This window comes from Heliangelus exortis, chromosome 6 (genome assembly GCF_036169615.1).
Source record: "Heliangelus exortis chromosome 6, bHelExo1.hap1, whole genome shotgun sequence".
In the NCBI taxonomy this organism is placed as follows: domain Eukaryota; kingdom Metazoa; phylum Chordata; class Aves; order Apodiformes; family Trochilidae; genus Heliangelus; species Heliangelus exortis.
This window is the reverse complement of record NC_092427.1, coordinates 26,439,548-26,467,200: the sequence shown is the minus strand read 5'-3', so window position 1 is coordinate 26,467,200 and position 27,653 is coordinate 26,439,548. Positions and strand designations below refer to the sequence as shown.

The window sequence follows — 27,653 nt, the reverse complement described above, 5'->3', positions numbered from 1 at the left end:
GTTTCTAGTCCACTCTGGGCCTGTCTAGCTTGCACCATCCACAAAGTGCTAAACTCTTGGCTAATGGTTACTCCACAAAAGGCTCATCTCTGGCCAGTGTCTCCTCACAGCCAGGCACATGAGCAACACACCCTGCATGCCTATAGGCACTGCATTCATGGGAATCAAAAGCTCTGGTAACTGCAGAGGGCTGCCCCAGGGAAGGCAGGTTCCTTGCTCAAGGGTACCTTCAAGAGCAGTGAACAAGATTTTTTCAAACTGCACCCCAGGAGAACTTTCCAAAGGTCATCTTTTCAAGATCAGCCTATTTTCTCCTAGCTATCTGCTTACCAAGGAAAACATCCCTGCTTCCTACATTTTATGGAGGCCTAGCCTGTCCTCTAGTGGTTGGGTCATTAAACATTATACAGATGGTAGAGGACTTGAGGGAGGATTCTTGAACTTGGAAAAGTTGCAGCACCACGGTTTTGCTGAGCTACGCTGTTGCTATGTTCAAAACTGCTGGTACTGGTATTTGTAATGCTGCCTGTGCCAGTGAAACAGCCCGTGAGAAAAGACAGAGGCCTTCAGCTAGGAGTAATTTTTGGGCTCTTTCTCAGGCCTGGTGATGGTTAAGAGGAAAGAACATCTACTGCAATTTAGATTGGTTTGAGGGGAGAAAGGGCAGTAAGGGATGCCTTGTGGGATTGCTCTGGAAGGAAAACTGTAATTATGTGGAATAATGTGATGAATGTTTTATAATGGAAGTACAAGATTAGTGAGCTTTATTGAATCATCTCTAATGTATGTACCAACTTATAAATCATTCATTTGAGAATTTAGATTTTCTTAAGTTTTAAGCTCTTGTTCTGTTGGTTCCCAAACAACACTGAGGAATGAACAGCGTTGGTCTTCCTCAAGTACATCGATAGCTTAAATGCAAGAATTTATATAATTTTTTCCCTACACATTATAGCAAAGGAAGAGCTGCTGCTTTGATCTCACTGACTGGCAGCCTCTTCTATTCCTCTGGCATGCACTTTAAATTTTTTAAGGCAAAAAGAAAGAATTGGCTTTTGTGTCATTCTCCTGTGCTACGCCAATTTCTTAGCTGTATCCTTTTGTTGAAAGAGATTTTAAGACATATTGCCTTAGATTTGTCATCTTACTGTTCAGTATCCTGATATTAACATTTATTTCTGTTAAAGTGCTGAAGAAGTTGGCAGCAATGGGACCATTAAAAGGTAGATGTGAAACGTGAAGTAGCACACGTATGTAAGAAAATTAGACTTGGTACAGCAAAAGAGATTAGAATAGAGGGCAGAGAGGATACCCCATGGAGAACTGTAAAAGGCACTTGCAGATTATCAGCATCTGAATTAATCATTTGTGTCCACACTGTAAAGCAGAGAGTTATAAAATGGAAGGAAGGCAAAGTTTGAGTTTTACTTTGCTTTCATGTACATGTAACCCCAAACATCCTACTGGGATTTCTGTAGCTTCCTACCCTTCTCCCATGCCACTCAATGCAGGTTGTGTTACTGTAAAGTGAAGTTTATGGTCATAGACAGATTACTTGGGAAGACACAACCTAGGTCCCAAAATATTTTGTACAAAATATTTCACATAGAGCTGGCCAAAACAGGGAGACCTGCTGCTCTGCATTCCTTCCTCTGCTCCTCACGTTTTTAATCATGTATGCATTAGCATCCTTAAAACCCTGCATCTTGCAGGCCATGCTATGACATCAGAAGGGTGTGAATGGTTTTCTATACTAGAACTAGACTATACTAGACTCACCTTTCTCATGCTGTCTTGGATTCCTTCCAATTGTTGAATCCTATTCACAGGCTTTACTGCCCAGCTCATTTTTCACCTAAAATAAACCAGAGTATTTAGGACACAGTTTCACGGGCAGTGACAGGGTGGACAGTTGGCTGGAGGAAGGCTTCAGAAAAATTACCGAAAGGTGGACTGCAACTGCCTTCCGCTCAGCTGCTGTGGGTTTACCCCTTGGGGGGGCAGACACAGGGCTCCTCTGGAGAGCTGCTATAATACTCCTGAACTGCTTATTAAAACCAAAAGCTTGTTTCTCCAAGTGCACACCACAGTCAAGGGCAGCACTGGTTCCCTGCAAGGGCAGGGAACGAACAATGAACTGGGCTCAAGCGGAAGGCTCACGAAAGCCGGGGGAGAAGGAGCGTAACCCCTCTCACCGGGGCGGCAGGGTCGGGCCGGGTGCCCCGGGGTTTTGAGGCGGCGCCGGGTAGCAGCCCAGCCGCGGGCCGAGGCGGGAGGGACCTGAGGCGGCAGGGACCCGAGGCGGGAAGGAGCTGAGGCGAGCTGCGGGCAGGCGGCACCGTATCACCCCCCCCCCACCACCCCCCGACCGCTGCCTGCGGCGGGAAAGGCGCGCTGCCTGGGCCTGGGCGAGCCCATCGAGCCGTGCGAAGAGGGAGGGAGGGAGGGAGGGAGGGAGGGAGGGAGGGAGGGAGGGAGGGAGGGAGGGAGGGAGGGAGGGAGGGAGGGAGGGAGGGAGGGAGGGAGGGACAACCGACCGGCGAGCGGACGGGGGGAGCCTCCGCCAGCCGGGTGCGCGGCGACCTGATCCCTGTTCAACATGGTCGCCGCTCACACCTCCCATGCATCATCCTCCGGCGAGTGGATCGCTTGCCTGGATAAAAGGTATCGGCATCTTCGTGGGAGGGGCTGCGGAGGGATGCTGTGTGTGTGTAACCTGCCCCCGTGCATGCATGTCTGCGCGTGTGCGTGTGTGTGTGCGTGTGTGTGTGCTGACACCCCCTCCCCGCTTCCCATCAGATCCTGCCTTACATAAGGACCGTGCAGGTGGGAAGCAAAATGCCCGGCCGGAGGGAGCAGAGCTGGGGCGGTGGGGCAGGACGAGGGCTCGCAATGCTGCTGCAAGCGGAGGCGAGGGCAGTCCCCACTGGGACAGGTGCTCTCCGCCGGGTTCTGCTGCCCGGAAAATGCTGCACGTGGTGAAGGAGGGGGAGTTCCAAGGCGGGGAGAGGGCGACGCGGCCCGGCCGCCTGGGGCTGCCAAGCGGGGACTGCTGGGCGGGCACCCCCCGTGCTGGACACCCGCATCACTCGGCGTTCTTGTCCTAGCCCGCCCTCTGCCTCGCATCCCAGCCCGTCGCCTCAGCACACTGCCCCCCGCCTCGCCTCAGCACCCCGCCCCCCCACCTGACAGCCCCCGGCCCAGCCGCCTCAGGTTGGGCGGGAAGGGACAGATCCGCGTCCTCAGAGCGCCCCGCGGGGCGAGCAGGTGGAGGAGCGGGGTGAAATATGTCCGCCCGCAAAGAGGCCACCGCAGGCTTCCCTCAGCGGCCTCAGCCTCTTCCCCCTGCTGCAGCGTCCTGCGGCTGGAGCGCTTGCTGCGGGTCAGGTTCAGGCGGACAGCCAGCACCATGTAGGTGAGACTTAGTGCTGGCTGAGCTGTGCTCAGAGGTGTCGTGCTCAGTTTAAAAATAAATAAATGGAAAAAAAAAAAAAAGGGAATTCTTCGGAGTGCTTTCCCGGGGTGTTGCAGCAGAGAGCATCTTGCATGCCAAGTGGCGTGGTGGGTGGTTGCAACATCCTTTGCTGTGTTCCTACCTTCACTGCGGTAGCTCAGAAGTGAAGTAATTCGATTGCTGAATACTCACTGTGTCTCCTATAGCCTAGGAAAACAGTTTACAAAAATTTACACCATAAATGATCTATATGGTTCAAATGAAGCTGCTGAAGAGAATTTTCTTGCATGGCACACAGCAGTTTTCTGAGCATCATTACCCAGTTTTTGGTGGCTGGTGGTGCCATTTGGGGCTGTGCTGCGGGGAGAACCCTCTGTGCACACAGAAGGAGCTCTTTTGGACTGCACCTCCAATTAGGCAGCAAACTGTAGGAAGCTAATGAAACTTTTGGTCTCACAAATGCAGGCCCTCCTCTGACATGTGTGACCTCAAAGGTGACTGGCCTCTTAGAAGCTAGGATGTTTAAATGTTTAAATAACGTGTTTAAATGTTGGAGATACTCTAAACGTCCATGTTGAAAGTACTCCAAATGTGAAGACAAACAGAACTGGTGATGGCAACCCAGCCATGTGAAAACCAAAGTGAAGCAGAAGCAGAGGGCCTGATTCTCTGCTCTGTGAACTGACATTGGAGCAGATGTGGAAAATCAGAGTGTGAGGTGATCCTGTCATTTCTCAAGTTTCTGAAATACAATACATTATGAAATATAAACTAAAATTCAGGAGGCTGTGCTTAATGAGGTGCACAGCCTTGGCAAGCAGATCATCTTTTTAGGCTATACATGTGAGGCATTTCATTTACGAATGTCTCAGCTACTGTGTTTGTATGTTGACCATTTTTGTAATGGGAATTTTATTAAACCTGTTGATGAAACTTTTTCTTCCCTTTTTATTACTTGGAGTAAGCTAATATCACCAGTTTGTTGAGTGGAAATAATCAGTTTCAGGTGCCTTGAAGGATGGTGTACTATTATCCTTCTTTTCCAGAAGGCAATCTGGATGCAGGACAAACCCAAGACTGGGATTGTGGGCTTTTTCCTGGTCTCTTCCATGCTTTGCTTTGTGATCATAGGAAATACGCTTGCCTATTTTGTTCTGTTTGTCCATTTCAAAAATACAGTTAAAGCTATGTTGGAAAACTATTATAGAAATCTAAGTACCATTAGATAAAGTATTTTTAATTAATTTACACTTGTATTTCTAGAGTGTGTTTGTTTTCTATAGATGATCTATCAGTGTACTGATTTTTAATTATTATGTAATTTCTATGTATTTTAAGCCTTTAAAAAAAATCTTACAGCATTTTGTAGCCTAGGTGTGCTTTCTGTAAATACAGGATCACTTAATGAGTTAGCTCTCTGTAGGATACTGTGTGTTTTTACTACACAGTGGAGTTGTAATATGTTTTAGTTAATAAATCTATTTCTATCTGTAGGAGTAAGGTGGTTCTAAAACTGGCATGCGTAAGAATTTTAAATAAGCTTCTTTTAAAAAGGATTAAACAAAACATATCGTGCTCAGAAATTATGTATTTTGTATATGTTCATCAGGTTTTTTTCCCCAAGGTACGTATCAGACAAAAATCTAAAATGAGAGCACATATAAAAATGAAGAACCATCCAAATGTTTCAGGAGCAATGTTGTTGCTGTGTAGTAGGGTACTGTGGTCTAGGGCTACCAGTACTTCAGCCATGGTGCTTCCATGTGGTTACGAACCACATAAACCAAAGAGTAGCACTTAAAAATCAAACACACAGGACAGTATTTATATATAAAGTCACAAGTGCAAAGGTAAGAAAAAGCAGGAACAGAAAAGGTCAGAACATTGTGCCCTCTCAAGAATACTTTTTTGCAGGAGAGAGAGATGATCAGTGGGAAGCAGCAGTGTGTCCTGGTTGTACCTGGGGATCACACCTGAATGTTATCTTTGCTAAGCTGTTTATAAATTATTTAAACATGAATGGGTGTTCTGAGGACATACTGTTCATACTGAGCTTTTTTAATGTCTTCGTTACTCTAGTTAGGCTTTCAACTTGCATCATTTACATCTAACAAAACATAAAGGACACATTAAGGATAGTACCTCTGGTCTGTACCTTAAGCCATGCTCTCATAGATTTGAGTGTAAATTCATATTGAATTAATGCTATGGAATAGCAACATATGTGCTTCAGGATTTGGTTTTTAGTTCATTGTAGCATATATTTGAGATGTAATTTATTTGTATATGCTTAGTAGTCAACAGGCCTCTTATCAGAATATAGATAGGCTAGAATAAAAAACTGATATTCTGAAAAAAATGTTGTAAAAGAAATATGAAAAATGTTTCTCATCTTCTTTAATCTGTGATTATGTCATGGTGATGAAATATAGATATACACTCAGGAAATATTGTGAATATTTTAGAATTGCTTTACAATGCTGTTTTATTTACTATTAAAATATATTTTTGTACAATTGGTAAAATTTACACTGCCTTCAGTAGATTTTAAATTGTAATCAATCCATAGAAATAACACAACCATTTTTCATGTAGTTTGTATCTGAACAAAATTGTGGACATACACTGCAGCTTCTGTCAGCCTGCGTGTTTTCTGTGTGTGTGTAGCAAGTGGCTAAGCTGGTGTGTTTGTGGATCAGGTTTGACGGGGATACAGCTGCAGCAGGCACCAGGATGTGGAAACGTGGAGACAGAGACATAGGCTAAGTGCTTTCCAGCACTTACACAAAGGTGCAGTCTTCTGAGAGTTATGAATAATACCAAATTTATCTTTCTGCATCATGCGGCTCATTTTCTAGCCCAGTGCAAAGGTGCAGTCTTTAAAGAATAACCAAAAAACCCTTTTTCTTTCAGTATCTCTTCAGAGAGACCAAAATTATTCTTAGTATAGCTTGTAGGTCTGTGCATTTTATTGAATAAATGAGTTCAAAATAACTCATAGTGAGAGTGTTGTAAACAAATTCAGACTTTTAGTCTCTGTTCACAGACTTAGATCTTTGAAATGTCAGCATTTGTTACATGTGGTTGCAGTAAGTTACACACTTGTTTTATGGACAGTTATTAAGAGGAAGAGGAAGTGATTTCCCTGGCATTGATGTGTATAAACATTGTCATGGCTCACCAGAGTTAACTGGTGTGTGCATATGGCTATTAGGATGTGATCTATTGAAAGTTAGTTGGTAGTCTTGTGAAGTGACTGCTTGATTGGTGTGGTACTAGAAAGCAGACTAAACTGTCATTGCCAGAGATGTCACTGGAGTGTTAAATCTCTAAAATCCTGCATTCCTAGAAGATTAAATTTCTTTTATAAAAGGAATCACAGTGCAGCAATGAATAAAAATCAGCAAACCAACTAACTGAAATCATGCCCTGAAAGTCAGGTGGCCAGCAGACATTTTTCAAATACAAGTATTTTTTTATCCAGTGTGACCTTGGTTTTTGTCTGCGTCTTAAAATTTGCTTCATTTAACAAGCTCATGATTGTTAAGATACTGCTTTGTTTGTAGCATTTTCTGCACTGCCTCGTCACTTGCTGCTCCTGCTGCTTTATCAGTATCCGCAATAAATGGATCCTGAACTAACTTTCTACTTCATCTTTGAATGCAGCAATTGTCAAAATGTATATCAATGTAAATCTGTAGAAGTTATTGCATAGTTGCTCTCAGGTTTAAATTTTCATTACCTGTAGCAGTGCAGATCCTAAATGGGTGAAGGTGCATGGCAGTGGCCAGAATCTGAATCAAAGGATATCATCACTTGTGCATATTGTTCAGTTACAGATTTCATTTGCAGTGTATCTCAGGGTCTGTCTTCATATTAAAGTGCTTTTAATGTCTGAGGCTACAGGGCTAGTTAATGTAATTTCATCCAGATCTACTTCTGAGTTTTAACTGTCATGAGCTCCAGTTCATGTTTATGAATGTTGGTGAGTTTATTCAGTAAGATTTAGTCACACCTTGGCTGCAAAGCATGCAACATACACTAATAAATTAATAAATCAAAGGAGAAAATTTCCTTACAATTTTTTTTTCTTGAAGTGTTTTGTCTTTTTAAAAAGCATATGAAGGTGAAAAAATTGGTTTTATATTTCGTCTGCTATTATAGCTGTATTGTTCCAGTAGTGTATTTTTAACTTGAAGTAAATCTTCATGAATGTCATTACTTAATAAATAATTTTTTTGCCATTCCACAATAAATACAGATCTAAAAATTGACTTGTTGTAGATCAGGGTATGTAAAGAAAAGATTTATGAGGAAGAATCTAAAAAAAAACCAAAAACAAACAGATACTATTTTTCAAGGGAAAGTAATAGATTATAGTTAGATAAATTATAAAAACTAAACAAAATACCTCCTATGTTTCATTAACAAGTCATTCACAGTACATATAAACATTCAAATATTTAATTGTAACACCATCAAAATAGTTTCTTTTATAAAGCCATATATGCTGCACATGAACAGAAATACTTCCCCATCTTGAATGTGTTAAGAATTGTGGCAGTTATCCTCTGTTTGTACTTGGACTTCAAGCTTGAATTGTTTGAAGTTAGTATTATGAAACAGCATTCTGAAGGTATGCTTTTAGCAAGTTTTTTAATCTCTTTTTACAGATAGTCAAGCAGACATTGTTAAGTGTTTTATCTCGGTCAAATACATGACTGAAATCTTCATCACCAAATAAATCAGGGGTAAAATATCCTTTAAAGAAACTGTATTGGCATAATTGACTAGAGGTGTATGACTACCACTGGTGCTGTCGCTTGTATGTATTTGCTGTGATGTTGTGTTTAAGAAGCAGAAGGAGAAGATAGATGATGTCTTGTATGAAAACTTTACTGCCAGGTAAGACTTGCTGTGCTCCCAAGAGACAAATTACATATAGCAGCAGCTGCCCCATGGAGATGCACAAAACTTGGGGAAAAAGGAGTAAGAAGCTGCTTTTTTAAGGAAAAAAAACCTAAAAAAACCAGACGCGAAATGTGATAGTTCCACAGATTGACTTTAAATTCATACAAAATTGTGTGAGGCAGCCCAGGCAGTGGCTGCTTCACTGGATAGAGTCATAGCTTTTTCAACAAGAAGGATGGCATTGCCTTAAAATGCTTTTACACATGCAGATACCTTTACCAAACTATTGAGAGCTGAATAATTTTAATTGATTTTAGGGAGCTGTCCAGTGTTAGACTGATCTATAGTCTTATGCACTGAGCTTTTAGAAATGGGACTAGATGCAGGGAAGGAGAGCTGTAATAGAAAATCCAGTGGTAGCTGAAGTCCCATTGAAATTTGTTTTTTAATTTCTTACACTTATGGATAACAAGTTATAATATAACTGCACCATCAGTAGAATACCAGCATCAATGTCACAGCACAGAAGAGAACAGGACATCCTCACCAGAGGGGGACACGGTGAAATTGCTTTGTAGTGAACAGCAGTAGTGATCACAGAGGTGCAACTCCTATCAGTGTGACTACAGTGACATTAAAGCTTGGATAATTCTACATCTGCCATCGGTAGTACTTTTATAATTAACAGGTTTTATCATTAATATTCTAAGGAATATAATATAGTATTAACTGTTTAAATATTATTTCAATTTAAAGCAAATTTGTGTTGTTCTGTACTGATGTTGTTCTGTGCTAGGCAGCTTGTACTTAGAAAATAGAAAACAAAAGTTGGCATCATAAATAGATTTACTGGTGTTAATTTAATTTGAGTTTTGCAGGCATTTGGAAAAGCAGTGGACTGATGCCATAGTGTTTTGTTATTCTCATTATGCTCTATGGCTAAATAAAACTGTCCAGTTTCATTGCTATAGATGATAAGCACTTCCTAGAAATGAGTGCTGCTACTATTACTGGTACACTGCAGTCTGGAGTTTTTACGCCGGCAAAATTCCATGGCCTAGTAAGGACTGAGGGTCACCTCAGGTTGAACACCAAGTGTTGGTTGATTTCTTACTCCTAAACATTAAAGCCATTCCCAGGAGCTCTGATCAAATCTAAAGGCATTTTGTTGACAGAAAATTGGATCCTAGTCAATATTTATGCATATTTGGGATCATTACCCAAACAACTAAGTCTTAAACTAGGTGTTTGTGTGTGTGTTATATTTGTGAGACATTAATAATTTGTTATTATGAGCTACAGTTAAGGTTCTTTGCATGTTTCTGTGCTGGCTGCTGCTCTTTCTGTTTTGTTTTGTTTTGGGTTTGGTTTTTTTTGTTGTTGTTGTTTCTTTGTTTTGTTTTGGTTTGGTTTGTTTTTAAACACCACTGAAGGAGAAGATACATTTTCTAAGATAAATTATTCACTGAAAGCTTCTCCCAAATTCTAGCTTAGGCTAGAAGTGTGTGCCCTCCCAATAAAAAAATATTTTAAAAATATAAAAAATAATATTGCACACATTAATACTAAACTCACTGTACTTTGAAGAAAGGCTGCTCTAGTGAAACAAATGGCTCCCAATAATGAGTTCTTAAGAAACATTGGAAGATACATAACGATTTATATAACAAGATTACTACTATGCATATTACTTAAAAGTATGAATTCCTCCTTTTGTTTAGAGCATGTCTGTCCATGTGTTCCCATTTCATGTACTCCAGGTGGAACTGCTGCTAGTACAAAGCACTGGAGGAGGCACTAGGAGCACATCTTTTAATTTGTCTTTCCCAATAAATGTGGAGCTTACTGCTGTGCTGATGTTTAACGTTCTGTAAAGCGTGGCTCAGCTACCTGTGGGAATGCTTGTCCTTTGCTTTTCTTGCATCATGAGGCAGTTATGTCAGAAAAAAGAGTTCTTCCTACAGTTCATCTGCCTGACACAAGACATCCCTTGCCACATCAGTGGAAATCAGTCCGTCTCTCACCTTATTGTGAACTAGATGGAAAGCCTGTGCCTGAGCAACTCTCAGTAAAAAAGACACACAGCCTATGAATTAAATCCTCCCTCCCAGTCTGGTCCTTTTGACGGGACCAGAAGTGAAAGAAATTTCTGCATTCCCATTTCAGAAAGAGCACTGGAGGAGTGCTGATGAGGTTTATGCAACCTGATGTACACTGCTTACTAACCCTGTTTGCTTTCTTCTTGTCCAACTGCATCTGACCATTAAAACCAGTGAACACTGAGATCCTACAGGCAGTTCTGTGCAGGTGTACTTATGGACTTGGATAGAGTCAGATATGAGCAGCTATATGAATGAAACAGCATCAGACACAGTTTCACTGTGAATAGGACATATTCTGACAATGGTCTCCCTTTCTGTCCTTGCTGTGCTTTGCTGCTAATTTGAGAGTCCATAAATTAAAGGAGTTAAGTGTTCCAAGTGCTAGTGTAGTTTGGAAGAGCGTCTTGTGTAAACTGATTTAAAATCTGTTTCAAACTTCACCTCCTTCTTAAAAGGATTTTGACAAGGGAGTTAATACACACTAGTACCTGTCAGCTAGTGCACAGTTAAAAAAAAAGGAACGGATGAAAATCTTGCTTGAAATACTTCAAAAGGAATTGCTGTAGTTGGTTGTGGTTTGAAGTGTAAGAGAATGTCACTGTGATGTTGAAGTTATTATTCTCATCTGAGGTTAATAAGGAATTGGAATATAAATGAGGAGAGAGATTTAATCTCTTCTAGACTTAAATTAATAAGAAAGATGAGAGGCAGAGATTCAGTGAGAGTAGAATCTGTGCTTCTTCCCTGAGACAAAGATTTGAAGCCTTCTAAGTCTTTGGTTCCAAAGAGAAATCCTCTTTGGATTCCAGATTTGAATTCCACCCCTCCCTCCCCCCCAAAAAAAAGCCTGCTGGAAGGAGAGAATACTGTGGGTGTAACAGTAAGAGGCTAAAGATATGTCTTTGTGAAGTTGGTCTTAGTTCATTGTAAATTGCCTGACTTCTGTTCCATTAGAAACTTATCCACTGGCTAAAAAACCAATTTTTTCAGTGCAATTAACTAGCAGAATTTTAGTGAGTGATAAATCTAATTATCACAGGCAGCTGTCCATCTTCCAGATACCCCTTTATGCATATATAATTTCTGCATCTGATCTAGCATGATCTCCTAGGAATGTTCTTTTTTTCTGTGCATAGTGGAAGGCATTTAGTCTGTTAAGAAAGATCCTTTCTAGTGTTGTGGGTTAGTGGTTGGTTTAATATGCTGATTCATAACATTTGATAATCATATTTAAAGTGTATGTCATGAGGCTAATTTGCTTTGGTTTCATAAATATGTTTTAGTTTTCTGAAACTGCTGAAATGCTGATTCACATGCTGCCTTGTGGAGTGAGTTCAACAATTTTATTTATCTTGAAATCTTGTTTCTTTTTAAAGGTGTTACTGTCACAGATTTTAAATACCTTAAATATTTGGGTTAAAACTCTTCACTCTTACCAATAAAGAGTTAAGATTCTTGCTTGTGTATTTAATTTATCCAACATTAAAAGAAAGGAACTGCATGAAACAGAATATCCTTCTTGCTTGCAAGTGAAAAAACAGAACACTCAAGTTAGTTTGTACCCAGTAAGAGGCAGAATTGGATGTAGATTGAAGTTGCTGCTTATCCCTAAAACTTTTCTTTTAGCCAGATAGAGAGCTTCTGTTTTGAGCACCTATCCCACAGTTCTCTTGTGTGTTTTTGTATCTCTATTTGTGTTCCCTTACAAACTTGAAATTATTTATCATTCTAAGCTCTTTAGGATAAGGGTTGAATCAGCATATATACTTTTACAGTAATTCCTACAGAAGGACTTTGGAGCTAAGTGGGGTTTCTGGACACTGCCTGTGTTGTAATGGTAATAATCATGCTCCAGTTGACAACAGGCAATTGTTAGGATGTTTTGAAAGGTACATGTACATGTAAGATGCATTTTTTTATAGTCTAGTCTGACATTTAAAGCAAACATCTCTAAGTTTGGTGCATGTGAATGGTGTTGTTTCTCTGATAAAGCCTTGAGAATGTTGTCCTTTGTTTTATTACAGACCTTTGGAACGTTCCAGTGAAGATGTAGACATAATATTCACAAGACTAAAAGAAGTGAAAGCCTTTGAGAAATTTCATCCAAGCCTTCTCCAGCAGATATGTCTGTGTGGATATTATGAAAATCTGGAAAAAGGAATCACATGTGAGAGAGCTTCATATGATGATATATTTCATGTAGATAAAACTGGGGGTTAGTCTGGGATTGTCTCTAGAAGATTGATGGGAGAACACAACCAGGGCAATGACCATACAAATATTTATAGTCACAGTTACGGCAGAAGGCAGGACTGAAGTACTGCTTGCTCTACAAATACAGTGTGCACTGAATCTATGGTAACAAGGCACACATTATTGAATTTAGGACTCTGCCACTGGTTTGTTGAAAGATTAGAAGCAAGTAATTGCACTTAAGCCTCATTCTTCTCCTGTAAATGTGTTACAGATCTCTTTTGTAGGTGCTTTGTGATATTAGGGGCAGAAGTGTATCACCAAGGCACATCCCTAGCAGTGCCTGGTTTCCAGTCACTCCGGGTAACACATGACAGATTTGCAGAGCTTCATACTGCTGTGGGGTACAACAGCTAGCACTGTGCCTGCTCTGACAGCCTGCGTGCCAGATGAAGGTGGACAGCTGCGCTTGTTCTGTGAAACTGAGATGGAAATAAGTGGTAGTCCTGTGATGGGAATGTGTAATTCCCGGGAATTACACCCAGGAGACCTGTGGTGTTTGGTAGAGTCTTATGTACCCCTCAGGTAAATCTGGCATGTGCTAGGCACACACAACTGGGGATAGCTTAGAGTAATAGGAATTCTGATGCTCTGTAATCACACAGTTGGAATTTCTGAACATAAAAGTCCTACAATTGCTTCTCAGCCAGAGCTCATACTGAAGTCTGTGGGAGCTGAATCTACACTGCAAGATGCTGAATTTCAGTGGGACATTGTTCAGAAAGTCTTTTCTGGGTTTTCTTTATTTGTTTATTAACTACATTAGCAGTGAAAAAGAATCAAACTTGGGAGAAGAGTGAAGCAATTGTAAGTGATTCCATTGTTTTTATAGTGTGTCAACCTCTTCACTAAAGAATGTATTTTCCAGTGTCATTTGAAGTATTATTGTAATAGTAAGCAAGTAGCCTGATACTGCAAATTCTATAGTGCCAACAGAGACTACAGTGGTACAGTAGTATGAGGGAAAATGTTTCTTAATGTTGCTAAACTTAAAGAAATAGCTCTCATTCACAAGATTTCATCTTTTCAGTATTCCGTCAGGGTGATATTGGGACGAACTGGTATGCTGTTCTGACAGGATCACTGGATGTGAAGGTTTCTGATACAAGTAACTATCAGGTAAAATAGATTTTTCATTTAAACTATACAGTCAGTTGTGCAGAGAAAGAATATGACTTATGATGAAGTACATATGTCATACAGATATTTTTGTCTTGTTTCAAGCATGTTTCTTTGAGCTTCCTTTAGTCTCAATTGTTCTTTGTCCATAGAGGCAAATCGTTGCCATTGATTTCAAGAAAACTGAAATAAAATGCTCTAAAGAGTCCTGTCTTTTCTAGTAATGCAATATGAATTTAAAAATCTAAGAGTTGTTAATTCATTCCCTGGAAATATGTTAACTCCATCCTTGGTCAGAAAGTTCAAATTGAGCCCACCAAAAGTGCATTCTGGTAACAGCAGCCTCCACTGCATGGTATAGCTACCCTGGACCTGAAGTATAACAGTACCCCTTTTTTCTACATTGACTGAATGTAGGAGGTGGGGGTGTGTTCTGTAGCCAAAGTTTAGCTCACTGGGAAAGTTATCTTTCTCATAAAATATTTGCAGAAATTTCATTTTTTACTTAGTTGAGCTTTGTGTCGTCAGTGAAATTGGGTCAGAATGCAAGTCAGGGCAGTGCCTGAGCACTGTTTCTTTCTACTTCTTACAGTAAAATGGTAGACAGAAGGAACTTCTTTTATATAATTATTTTTAAGCAACCTCTTCAGTTGCTTAAGTAGAGACTAATTTGGAATATAATTAGCCAAAACTGAGCAATTCTCACGGCCTGCTTGTCACTAGTTTTATCACAATTTGGAGCAGAAGTTAGGTGTCACAGTTCTGTGCAAGTCTAAAGCAATAAGGAGTATTTTCCTGTGTTTGCCAAAAGATGGCACTATACTGTCGTTAAGGTCCAATGCTCTTTTCTGAATTAGGAAGAAATTAATCCACAAAAGTGTTCTGGATGTGAAAGTTAAATTAAGAATCTGTTTGGAGTGTAGATTTGTTGCATTAGGTGGAGGATGGAACACTTCAGCCTTTTAAGAGCTCTAATGTACATTTTTTTTTGTGCTTATTCAGGTTCACTGCATGTTTCATTAGGAAACTGCAGAACTGCAATTTATGTAGTTCTTGCTCTGGAAATTATATTCTGCAGTAATTTCTTAACCTCACAGTTCTTTCTCACACCAACAATGAACTGAATTCTTGCCATTGCCTAGTTGCCATAGGATATAGCTTCACTGCCAGAAGGACAGCAGTTCATGCATTTACCATTATAGTGCTGAATAAGTTCTGTGGTTGGGGACTTATAAACAGTATTTGAGTCCAGTATTTTTGCTCCAGTTTGGTGTTCATACTATATCCCTTCTTGTCCATCCTCTGTCTCTTACTCCTTGTCCCGCCTTTAGCTCCTGGGTGGCCTGTTCTGATCTTGTCTATAGCTCCTTGTTGGCATGTTGCTAATAATACTTGAGCTTGGAGTACTTGCTAGCACTCCCTGCCTACTGTGCTCATTGCAGACCCAGGCGATGGAGGAAAATACAGCACAGCTGCATTGGCAGCCTGGCAGACCCCACTGCCAGCACTGTGCTCCTAGCTAGAAAGGGGTGACCTATGCTTAAGAAACAGAGATGCTTGAAACCTGATATGGAGTACATTCTCCAGTAAGAGCACCCAGAAGCTAAAGCCATAGTAATGTCATAGTAACAATTGCTCTGCTGTTACACTTGTACCATAAATTACCAATAATGCCAATGAGAAACTTCCAGCAGAGCAGAAGAGATACAGAAGTTTACCTGGGTTTACAAGTTTAGAAGTTTTTGCTCTCATGTAAAAGTACAGGATGACTATGCCATCTTTTCTAGGAAGAGAAGCTAACTTTGTTTTTAGGTTTCTATTGATGAAAAAGTCTTAAGACATGCCTAATAATCTTCTGATACTTATGACGAGGACGTTGTTCTAGGTGACCTCTGGAGTTCTCTTGCAGCTTGGCTTATCCTGTGATTATATGATGATGCCTACAGAGTTAATGTGAATGAGGAAAATTATGTTGATTAAAAATATGTAAGTTCTGCTTTTACTAGGTGTTTATCTGTCTGCATGGGGAACTTAAATTTCAGCAAGTATGGGAATAGATATGTTGTGTAATAGCTACCATGTGCTGACACCTGGAAACCCACACATATTTAGGATCTTATAGGTAAAGCCTCGCTCTCATCTTGGCTTGGAAAAATCCTTTCAGATTGCTTGCAAAAACTGTATCATGTCACAAGAGGGCAGTGTTAGGATAGCGAACAAACTGAGCACAGGCGCGATTTCACACTAAAATGGACAGTTTGAAAATCATATTAAACTTTTTACAATATACCTGTTTTAAAGAGTTTGACCAGAGCAGATTTTTCTTTTACTGCTAGTTCTGTTCCACTGACTGAGGTGGTAAAATATGTAAGTTGCTGATCATGGTGCTAATTTTGTTTGCCATAGAAACAGGACAATACAATTTACAGTACAGAGTCCTGGCAGGATTATCCTTCTAGTACATCCTGAGTGGTGGCTGGTCTGCTTTATGTACAAACTATTAATGCATTTTCTGGCTATTTGACAATCAAGAAGAGACTGAAGAGGATTTGGGTTTTTTTAAGTTAAAAATGTCATGCTACAAATTGCAGACGTAAGTGTAATGAACTGGTCTGGTCTTGCCTCATCTGATTTGTAACAAATACCCTCACAAATATTGTACCTGAAAGTCATACAAAATCTTGGTAAATCCACTTCAAAATAAAGAAAAAATGCCCTCTGTTAGAATCTACCAGAAAAAGTTCTTTACTGTCAGAGTCCAAATTTAATTTTTATTTGTCACTATTACCTACCCTGGGTTACAACTGAGGTATAAAGTAATAAAAGTTCCTCTTAGAGATATTCCTAGTTTGGTGTTGTCTTAAACGTACTGTTGATTGCCTTCTGTATGTTTGATTTTTGAACTGTATTTTGAAAGTGAACAGGTTCTGTTGACAGCGTCTCAGAACAGAGCTGGGAATAGATACGTGTGACATCTTTGCCAAGTTCTGCATCATTGTGTTTTGCTGAATTAGATCCAGAGCCCTTTGCCCCACATGATCAAGATTCATATTCTGATCTGATAAAATGGGAAGGAAAGAAGAGAAGACAGACAAAGACAAAATAGCAATTCAATCTGCAGTTTAGCTGTAGTCTGCCTGATGAATCATAGTATGTGCTTGGGGCTATCCCTAGTTTATCTTTCCTGTGTCTTAGTGGATTTTTTTTTTTAAGCTGGTCGTATTTTTAAAACAGATGAAACTGAACACTGGGCATTGACTTTATGAACAATTACCCTTTTTTATAAAAGCTTTAAAGGAGGAGCTTTGGGTGCTTGGGTGGTACAGCAGCATCACTTGTAGGAAGATGCAGAAGGCTGGGGATCAAAAGCCAAATAAGTTAGTGAGGTTGCTGAGGAGGAGGACTGTGGACACAGACATTCAGAGGTCCACATAACAAAGGGAAGATTCTCTTGGCTGTTTGGAACTGAGGACAAAGGAGGTATGTGGTAAGATGAAGTGGAAGCAAGGAAAGGATTTAAACAGAACAGTCCTTGCAATACTGCTTCTGTCTGCAAATAGCCACTATGTATTTTGGAGATAGCCTATGTGAAGTTGTGACAGTGTAGTGTATTGTAAATATAACCAAGCTAGTTTTATATTTTTTAGTTTAAGCACAAGAGCTGCTCTACCCAATGTAATGCAGAGATTGTCTGGATCAGTAGATAGCTGGGAAGCAGGGTGTGTTGGCACATGCTGATCTTCACAGTGTTGTGGTTGTACTAACTAAAGTTAATATAGAAAAATCATTTCAGTTCTGTCTGCCAGGTAACCTAGCAAAAAGTCAAAGACATACATTGCATGTAGCTGTTAGAGGAACAGATAGAGAGATTTTTTCTCTCTATCATCTCAGGACATTTTTTCTGAAAACAAATTGAACTATGTTGAAGAAACAATAAACATACTTTTCAAAATGCCAGCTTTTGGAGATCTCCAATTAAACACAGAGATGGTATAAAAATCTGTGGGGACACAGTGCAGAGGTGAGTTAAAGATACATGGTGTGGGAAAATGATGAAATTAGAAGCAAAATAGTTACACCAGCTCCCTCATAAACTCAAAATATTGAATAAACTAAACTTTGAAAGAAAACTGCTCAATCCCTTTCAACCTAGCACCCTTAATTTTTCACAGAATGACATAATCACAGAATTATCAGTTAGAAGGGACCTCTAGAGGTCATCTGGTCCAACTCTCCCACTAAAGCAGGATCACCTGGAGCACATTACACAGGACTGCATCCAGGTGGGTTTTGAATATCTCCAGAGAAGGGTACCCCAATTCTTTAGCCTATTACTTTAATTTCTCTCTCAGACACCCTGATTTTTTTTACACACAGTACGAAAATTCTGTTTCCAAGGTTGGAAAATAGAAAGTGTCACAATTCAGGAAGGAGCTAGCAGGGAAGTGCCTTGTGATGATGGGTGAGGGAGTAAGGCAGAGCTTCTTTCTTATTCCCATCCATTCTGTAGAAAAGTCTTACAAATTCTGTAATGTTTTAGATTATGGGAGGTCGGGGAGGGGAAAGTGTAGCAACTCTCACTGCTTGTGTGTTACCTACCACTGGGAGTTAGTGAAACTATATATACAACTGAATACTCTGATTTGAACACTACTTTTTTATAGTGTCTTCAGAGGACAGCTAGCAATGCAAACAATCTCATCTTTTTAGGTCTTCAGTGCTGCCTTTTAAATAGCTGTGTGAATTTTAGCTGATTTCTAGCAGCTGGAACCCCCTGCCGCTTCTGGGATTGCAGAGGGGAACAGCAAACTGAGTTTTGAGCTGCCAGCAATCCTCCTGAAGTCTGCACTGAACAGCAGGAGGTTCTTGAGTGTAAGGTTAGGAGGCATAATAGGAGGCACACACCTGATTCCCCAGGAGACCTGGAGATGTATAAATAAGGAACAGAGGAAAAATGGGGCTCTGAAGTCTTGAAGAAGACAGATAGGCTTGCTGGCTGCAAAACTGGATCTCTGTGGAGAGCAATGATGGCTGGGGAAAAAACCTGACAAAACTTTGGCTTGATAGAAGCTTAGGCTTTTCTTCAGTGAATGTAGATAGGACCATTCCAGCCTCTTGGCTTAACACCCCACAATGTTAATTTATGTCTCAGGCTGAACAGCTGCCTCATCAGAAGTTACCTTAATAAGTGGCTACTTAACCTGTCCTGTTCTCTTCGTCTTTACTCTGTCTTTAAAGGTAGATGCTTTAGGGTTGTAAGGAATCAAAAAAGTGAAGCATTCCACAGGAGTTTATTGTTTTGGAGGGGGGGGGAAAGATTGTGAAAACAGCTGAAAGACGTAAGTGTTGCTTTTGATCTGCCTAATGGAAAAGTTTCTTTTTCTGCTAGGTATTTGGTTAGTCTGCCCTAAGCAGAAATATTTTCTGTGAACTCTCGAGATAAAGTTAAAAATGATATGATGGAGACCTGGAGATTAAATTTTGTGTGAGCAGTGAGCACATTTTCCTTGTTGCTACTTTGAGTGCAGTTGTGAGTATAGTAGCATACTGCATACACAGTGCATACAGTGTGTCAGCTCTGGAAGGTAAGCATGTTAAGGCAGAATTTCTGTGTATAGCCTTTGTTTCAGGCTGTTTATAGAGTTGTTTTAGGCACTTTGGTGCTCGTTCCCTAGAACTCTTTCTTCTTAACAGTGCCTGTTCATATCTGCCTTCCTTGTAAATTCTTCCTCGGTCTTTTGTAGGACATAATTGATTCTGTTTTCCCAAGCACAAAATTTTGGATGGTAACATCTGTGCAAAAGCAATTTGCTATGGTTCAGAGAACTGGACTACTTGTAGCATGCACCTCTCCTGGATTGTCAGCCAAAAGGGTGTAATGAATAGGGTGACAAAGTTATCTGCTTTTATTTTTGTACAAATGTCATGAATTTTAGACTTAAACTGTATTTCTAATGCTGTATCAAGTAAAACTAGCATATGATTTTATATATTTGTGTTTTTCTGTATGTATGTATCAGTTTAATTTTTAAATTCTGTTTATTTAATTAGTCAGAAGGCAAATACTCAGTTAAGACCCAGCTTAGAAAGAGACATACCTAAGTGCTCACCTTCAAGTCTGTGCTCAGGAATGTAGCAACATGTAAGCTTAAAATAGAACATGAATCTTAAGATCTTGATTCAGCAAGTTATTTAATTTTGAGTACTCAATTTTTTTTCTCTGCAGTAGCTTATAATTTATATTGGAACTATTATAGAACAGCTCCTGGCCAAGGGGGGTTGATTTAGGCATCTTTCCATTGCATGAATAACACATGCTGGCATAGACTTTTGTGAAGTGGACATTATTACATGTTTGGGACCATAGGTTGTTTGGGAGTTTTGATAGTTCTTGAAATCCATGATTCATGTGAAATTAATTTTTTTTTTTTTTTTTTTTTTTTTTTTTTTTTTTTGATCTGGTACTTAATTGGCAGGTGTCCATTAACAATTAAGAGATTTACTGGCATTTTCAACAGGAAGACTGAGAGCTGTTTAAACAGGATATTAGAATTCCAAGTTGTGTTTAATGAGAAAACATAACAGTCAAATTTTCCTTTTGATGAGCGTAGCCTATATAGGGCAGAAATTTATATTCCAAGACTGCATTTCTGATGCTAGTTACCTTCTGATCACCTCTGATATTTCTGAAGGATCTCATCGTCACAACAGTGTTTAGAGGGGGGTGAACAGAGGTCATAACTTTCTTCCACAGGTGAAAGTGGTTCTTGTGTTCTCTGCTTTGCAGATGGAAAGGTCTAATTTAACTACTGGTTACAGAAAACGGAAGTCATTCTTGCCTCCACGTTGAGGCTTCCTGTGTTGTTTATCGGTATATTTATTTTTTAATTGCAGTTGTAATTTATTTTCTTTTTTAAAAAATGCTTGAAGAATCTGAAGGCAGTGCTATTAGCAAATGTGAAATAAAGACTTTTAAAACTTCCATTTAATATGTGTCCTTTCATTTTTAATTCAAAGGATGCTGTGACAATATGCACTCTGGGAGTAGGAACTGCTTTTGGAGAGTCGATTCTGGATAACACTCCTCGCCATGCTACCATCGTTACCAGAGAATATAGTGAACTCCTTCGAATTGAGCAGAAGGACTTTAAAGCACTTTGGGAGGTAAATTCATTTGCAGTTTATGCACAAAAAAGTGGTTGAATCTTTTAAGTGTTTGTTATGGAATATAAACCCATTTATACCACAGCTAAAATATCTCTTTTAAACTATTTTGTACAAAAAGAAAAGTCTTTTCTTTATTTTTAGGACTCCATATTTTGCATGGTACATACCTCTGTATTTTTCTCCCAGGATTCTGGTCAAATAACTTAGGTGAAATTTCTGGTGGAATTTATTTGTATACTGCAGGTGTCGATTTTTTAGACTTACTCTCTGAAGAATGTACTGCTGAGTTTCTTCATTTTCTAATCTGGATTTTAGACTGGATTTTGGGAAGAAGTTCTTTAGTGCGAGGGTGGTAAGACTGTAACAGACAGCCCAAAGAAGTTGCTGATACCCCCTCCCTGGAAGTGTTCAAGGCCAGGCTGGGTGGGGCTTTGAGAAACCTTGTCTGGATGAGAGGTGTCCCTGCCCATGTCAGGGAGGTTGGAGTGGATGATCTCAAAGGTCCCTTCCAACCTAACCATTCTATGATTCTGTGATAATCTGTGTGTTCTTTGGTATCAGTGCCCAGTAGACTTTGTTAACATGTTACTGTGCAAAGTTACTCAACTTCAGTTGGTTTGCATTTTAATAAGCATTACACTTGATTTTGAAACTTGTTTTGGGAATTGGGAAACATCCCTTTGGTCTGGCCTATACTACTGCCAACTTGTACTGCCAGTTCGGTTTAAGTGGTGACTGTACAAAATGTATGTGTTGTGCAGAGCTGGTGTGACAGTGTCCTAAACTTGCAGATAGAGGGACATGATCTGTATCTGAGAAACAGATGCTGGTTGTAGCTTTTTAGTTTGGCTTCTCTCATGAGTGCGGGCAGGTGGGAACACTAAAATCACCTGTCTGCAAATACTTTACTTTGAGCATAGTTGATGGTGCAGCATGGGCAAGGCATGAAAGACCAATGTAGGAATGAAACCTGCTTGCCATTGAATGCTCTGACAGTATCAGATTTCATTCTTTGAACTGCATAGCCAGAATATATACTGGCTTTTGGCAGTGTCTACAGCTACATTAAAATGTTTTGGCAGTGTCTACAGCTACAATAAAATGTTTATAAAGTCTCATAGTGAATTTGAAGAAATTCACAATGCAGTATTTTTCTACAGTTCATGCTATTTTCTCTACAGGAGCTGCACTATATTTTATAGATCCTGGCATGAAAAAATTAAAAATGCCAGTGTTCTCATCTGTTTTAACATATGCTACACTTGCCAGTGGTTAAAAGATTTCAATGTAACTAGTGCTTTATGATGTAGAAGAATAAATCCAATTGTAGGTTTCTTGAGAAACATTTTGTTTTTTAATTTACTTTTTATTGGCATAAGTAAAGTAATTTCTGCTATGCAGATGAATTTCCCGCTACACAATCAGAGTTTGTTGGTTTTCTATCAGAACTATTGGGGGAGTGGAGGTTAAGTATCTTTCTTAAAAATTCTGGACCTTGAGACATATTTCTTCTTGTTTAAAAAAATGCCAATGTCATTTGCTCATAGATGCTTTCGGAAAAGGTTCCATGTGTTGAGAGTTCTGGGAGCTAACACAGGGAGGCTTAACACACATCTGGTGTATTGCAGATTTTGTGAGAGTGCAGCAGAGCATGTCACAGTTGCTGCAGCTGTCAGTCACATACCACAGTTCAGCTTTGTGGTGCTTCTTTGCTTTTGGTGCTATTTTACAGTGAAAGTTTTATGGCTTTTGTTGTGCTGAGTCTCTAAACAGACTTTCTTTTTTTATCACTATTCTTTAGTCAGTTTCATACATTTAAATATTCTACCTGGAAGAGATAGGATATTCTTTATCAAAAAAACAGTAAGATGCCTCCTGTAATCTGCACAGCCATGTATTTAATAAACCCTTTAAAAACAGAAAGATTATCTATGACCTCCATTTTTAACAGTCAGGAAATGCTGGTCAAAACAAATGATATTGTCCTGGTAACAGTTACCAGTGAAAAAGGCCTGTGCTGTTCTGGATCTTGAATGTATCCTCTAATGAGTGTCCTGTTTAGGAACATCTGTTTAACTTCTAAGCTTACTCATCCTTGGAGATTTTTTTTCTCTCAGTGGCTCACATAGCAGGTTGGAGGTGTTGAAATCTCTGGTTAGGTTCTCACAGCTAAACACTGCTCCTGATGAAGAAGCCCTAGGATAAGGGGTTCATGGGAATCACTGCTGATGTGTCCTTGTGCACTGATTGTCCCTGGCCTTCATCTGAGGAGTACTAACAAACATGAAAAAAAGTTATTTATCACAGCTAGAGAACTGTTGATGTCCAAGATGCTCTATGAATCTGTAAGAAGTGCTCTTTGTGCTGATAAGAACTTGCTTTCCCTCTTTAGTGCCAGTGGGTTAGTGTGATGCTAGATACCTTGCCCAAAAAAACTGTTTCAAAGCACAAAGGAAAAATACATCCATAAATAAACATGAAAGCAGAAGGCTACACATGAAGAGCTCTGGTCACGCACATCCTGTTGGGTCACTGGCTCGCTCCACCCCTAATAGTTGGATTCTTTTAAGCAGAGGAGGAGTGAAATGAATGTATTTGAGCGATGTTATAATTACAGAAATTCTCTGTAGTTCATCCTCAAGCTTTGTTCTTTCATGCAGTCACAAACTGATTCAAACTCAGACAGGAAGGGAGTGAATCTGCTGAGAGGTGACTTATTTTTAGAGGTCTTTCCTACCACAGTGAATTACTCAGCCTTCCTTGGATAACGTACAAATAACCGATTTCCTTTTGTGTGGAATAAGATTATGTTAGAAGTTACTGAACATGCCTTGATCTTGAGTATATGAAGAACAGCTATTACATCGGTATGCAGTAACTTTGGAGAGAGGGAGTCTTGGCTCCTATAAGGTCAGAATATTTTAATTCTTTTTTATTCATATTCAGCAACACTTACACATCTTGTAGTCCAATAAGCAGTAGTGTAGCTTGCTTCCTGCTTGTGCTAATATGATGGTAATTCAGCAGCCCTCAGCAGACTTCACTGCTCTGAAATAATAGCTTTGGGAGAAACAGCTTTCTTACTGCCTTTTTTTTTCTGAATAATGTGAATGTTAGTCTTTAATAAGCTAGTTTAAAAAACTGATCCTCTATTGAAACAGAAGAAATTTTATGCACAGCTTCAATGGACTGCTGTATAGGAAATGCACATAGGAAATGGCATGCTGAGGTAAATGTAGCAGTGTTCAGTGAGATTTCTGAATAACATTTAAGTTCATCAGAATTGAGACTACAGCTCTCAGTGCATTTGTGTGCAATATTACTTTGTCTTTTTAAAGTGTATCTAATTGTATCCCTTATACTAAGGTATAATGTAATCTTAGACCTTATTTTATGTGTCAGGATTATGGCAGTATGAATTACAAAGGCACAGTAAAAATACATTAATGAAAATGAACATAACCATTTTAATTTGTTTTACCCATTTGCCTGTGATAGAAGGACATTATTTACCAATGTATGTTACTGAATCTCATGTAGGCATTTTGCAGTGTAATGCAGTGAGCAGCATTTCAGGGAGGCAGCCTTTTACTTGACTTAATTTCCTGGGGAATGTATGTTAAATTGTTACTTCAGAATGTTATTGCTTCTTTTCTCCGGTAGACTCCTGAATACTTGGACATGTTTAAGGAATATTAGGAATCTCATGTACGTGTTGTCACTTTCTAATGCACCTTTTCACCAATGAGGATTCCGTATCAGAAGTTTTTCCCAGTTCATTTAAATGAGAGATAAAATTTGATCTGACAAAGGAGGAGAGGAGGGAATAAAAAATCTGATTCATGTCCATTCCCTAAACTATCGGCTTGACTTACAGTATACTACTCTGATTTACTGATTTCCCATAGGTGAATGTAGTACAGGTATAAAACTACAGCTAATAAAATAAAGAATATTTAGCTCTGTGGGATGGATGAGCATGTGATTTAAAATAGTGAAGTGCTTGGTGACCCACAATAGTATAAAAAGCTGGTCATGGAACTCTCAGTTGTCTTTACCTGCTTCATGTCACAATCTCCATTGACTCCTTGAACTCTGCCTTGATCATTCGAATGGAATTTCATTTGAGGAATGTTGAAGTTATCAAATGTTAGTAGCCTGCACTGGCAATATAGGTTGAATACTGTGTTTATCAACCTCTCAAATAGCCATCTTGTCAGAATAAGGAAGAATTATTCCATGTTATCAGATACAGAACACAACACAGAAGTAAGACACGGAAGGACCCAAGTGTTTGGAATCTATTGCCTTATGCTGCCTGCAGATCTTTAGCTGGTGAAATTCTAATTTGTATGCAAAGAAGCAGAGCTAGTGTGAGAGACATGAAAAAATTAAGTGATGATAGGCAAGCATATTTTTTTTCCTAGAGTAAGACAGGGAAGGAGGAGGACTATAAAAGTCCTCTTCCCCTCCCCAGCATTAGAATATGACAGTAAACAACAGAGAATTAGCAAGATGTGAGCAAAGCTTTGAAAGTAGCTTACATCCCACCTTCATACCTTCTGTGTTAATACTGATAAATGCATGCGGCTAGCAGAGTAAGATTCCAAAATTGTTATTATATCAAGAAGTGCCAGATTACCCTCCCAGTTTTGCAGGTGTGAATTGAGCATATTTCAAGTAAATACAGTACAACTGCTTTGGTACACACGAAGCTAAGTGGAAGCAGATTCTGGCCTTAAGTGCTGCTGTTATCTTGATTTCTACCATGGTTGTAATATGCTTTTGGAGTTTTTTCTCTTGTTTTTGTCAAACATTTCTAATTTTAACAAGAGGTGTTCTGTCTGATAGAGCAGACTTAAGTGAGTGTGGAACATCGTTCAGTCCTCAGTAGCCAGTCTTAAATCAGAATCCATGTTTGTCAGCATAGCAACACAGTGACTACTGCTTTCACTCAGGTGTATTAATCACTTCATGTTTTGAAAAATGGACACAGATTTTGTGAGCACCTTTTCTGACAGTGTATCTCCTGAAGTAACCTTCTTGGCTGTTGACAGTAGAGAAACATATCTAGGAATTAATCTAGATTTTTCACTTCAGTAACACAGCTTTTCTCTTGGTGAATTATATGTAGAGGGCAGTCTACATATCTAAACTACACAAGTACAAGTGTAGTCTATCTTTTTGATAGTCTTGCTATTATGTGTTATTTTCTAAATAATGGCATTATTATCCACTCTCAGATAATTTGCTATGCCATTATGTATGTTATTCAGTATTGTAAATGTGGCACCATTTCTGCAGAAGATCAAGAGATCCAGTTAGTTTTACCTCTGTGAGTTACCCTTTCATTCTTGTTATTGCTGGTTTAAGGTGGAAGACAGATGTGCTTCAGACATCCCTTAAGAGACTGAAAGGATTCAAAAATAGCAAACTGATTGGAAAGACCTGATCCTTCCTCAAGCCTTTCTGCAACAAGCTTGCATGTTCTTGTGTGTCTTCCCTACCATCAGTTTGTACCACAGTCTCAGGTTATTCTGAATCTATTTCAATAACTCTATTTTGTGACCGTGTCACTGATCACCATGTGGAGATGGAAGAAGGCTGTGTAGAGCTGGTTACTCTGAAACCTTACAAGCATGTTGTTTCTTTTAGGTGCAATTATTTATGACTCTAGTAATGCCTACCAGCTTCAAACCTCTGAGTTCTTTTACACCAGCTATGGTGCAAAAAATATATTAACATTCCTATTTACAGCCCTTGTAGATGTTTATATATTTGTTCCTCAAAGAATCTTAAACTGTACTGCAGGGAGCTTGATTTACTTGAGGTTTCTTCTTTGGATAAAAAGAAAGAAACATCCAGCAAGCACGTCAGTCTCCCTGTTAAGTAATGCCCTTATTGGTTTTCTCATATTTTATCATGGTTAGACATAAAGTTGAAAAATCTGAATTCCTCTGATTTTCAATAAAATAAATTATTTTTATTAATTCCTAAAATATTTAAATTACAGAACATCTGACAAACTGAAATTTATACACTTAAAGTCTGCAGATGGTTTTGAGACTTATTTTTCTTTGAAGCTTTACTGCCAAACTTGCACTTTCTATAACCAGCTTTTTTATTAGCAAAGAAAGTGCTTTTCATCCTCAGCAGATTGTATTATTAAACATGGAATCTCTAACCATGATGTGCTATATGGCATGTGCATAAATGGCAAAAACATATCACAGACCCAACTGGGAGTCTATGAACCTTACTTCAGGGTTCAAACTTCTGGTCTTTCATTAGTTCATTTTTATTAGGTAAAAATGTCTTTCAGAAGAATCATAAGATTTGAAGCTTACAAAATAGTTTCTGGCTATTTTCTCAAACACACATTTTATCTCTCAAATATATGTCTCATTTTCATCTGTCATGGAGAGGGGAAAAAATGCATATTACAGAATTATCTTTGTGTACATACATATGTGTACATATTCTATCTAACATGGATTGAGTGTATATATAAATTTATATATTACTACATTAAATTCATATTTGGCTTGTCAGACTTCTGTGTCAGATTGCCTGAAGCCCTGGTTCTAGCTGTGTTTGTGGCTGTCAGTGTCCTTTTCTGCCTTAGAAATGGGTACCACAGTGATGAA

The 27,653-nt window shown here is 39.2% G+C and overlaps 1 protein-coding gene across 8 annotated transcripts in view; it reads left to right on the top strand.

Moving 5' to 3' along the window:
- RAPGEF4 (Rap guanine nucleotide exchange factor 4) overlaps window positions 1-27,653 on the top strand; it is a 178,018-nt gene that overhangs the window by 26,790 nt on the left and 123,575 nt on the right. For 3 of the 8 annotated variants that reach the window (XM_071747343.1, XM_071747341.1, XM_071747349.1), the window contains exons 1-4: window positions 2,533-2,664; window positions 12,492-12,634; window positions 13,751-13,839; window positions 20,857-21,003. In XM_071747343.1, coding sequence (XP_071603444.1) covers window positions 2,600-2,664; window positions 12,492-12,634; window positions 13,751-13,839; window positions 20,857-21,003 — 444 coding nt within the window. In that variant the 5' untranslated portion in view covers window positions 2,533-2,599. Of the gene's footprint in view, window positions 1-2,518; window positions 2,665-12,491; window positions 12,635-13,750; window positions 13,840-20,856; window positions 21,004-23,658; window positions 23,917-27,653 lie in introns of those variants that run through there. The other 5 variants (XM_071747342.1, XM_071747339.1, XM_071747346.1 and 2 more) reach the window with 5 other exon arrangements.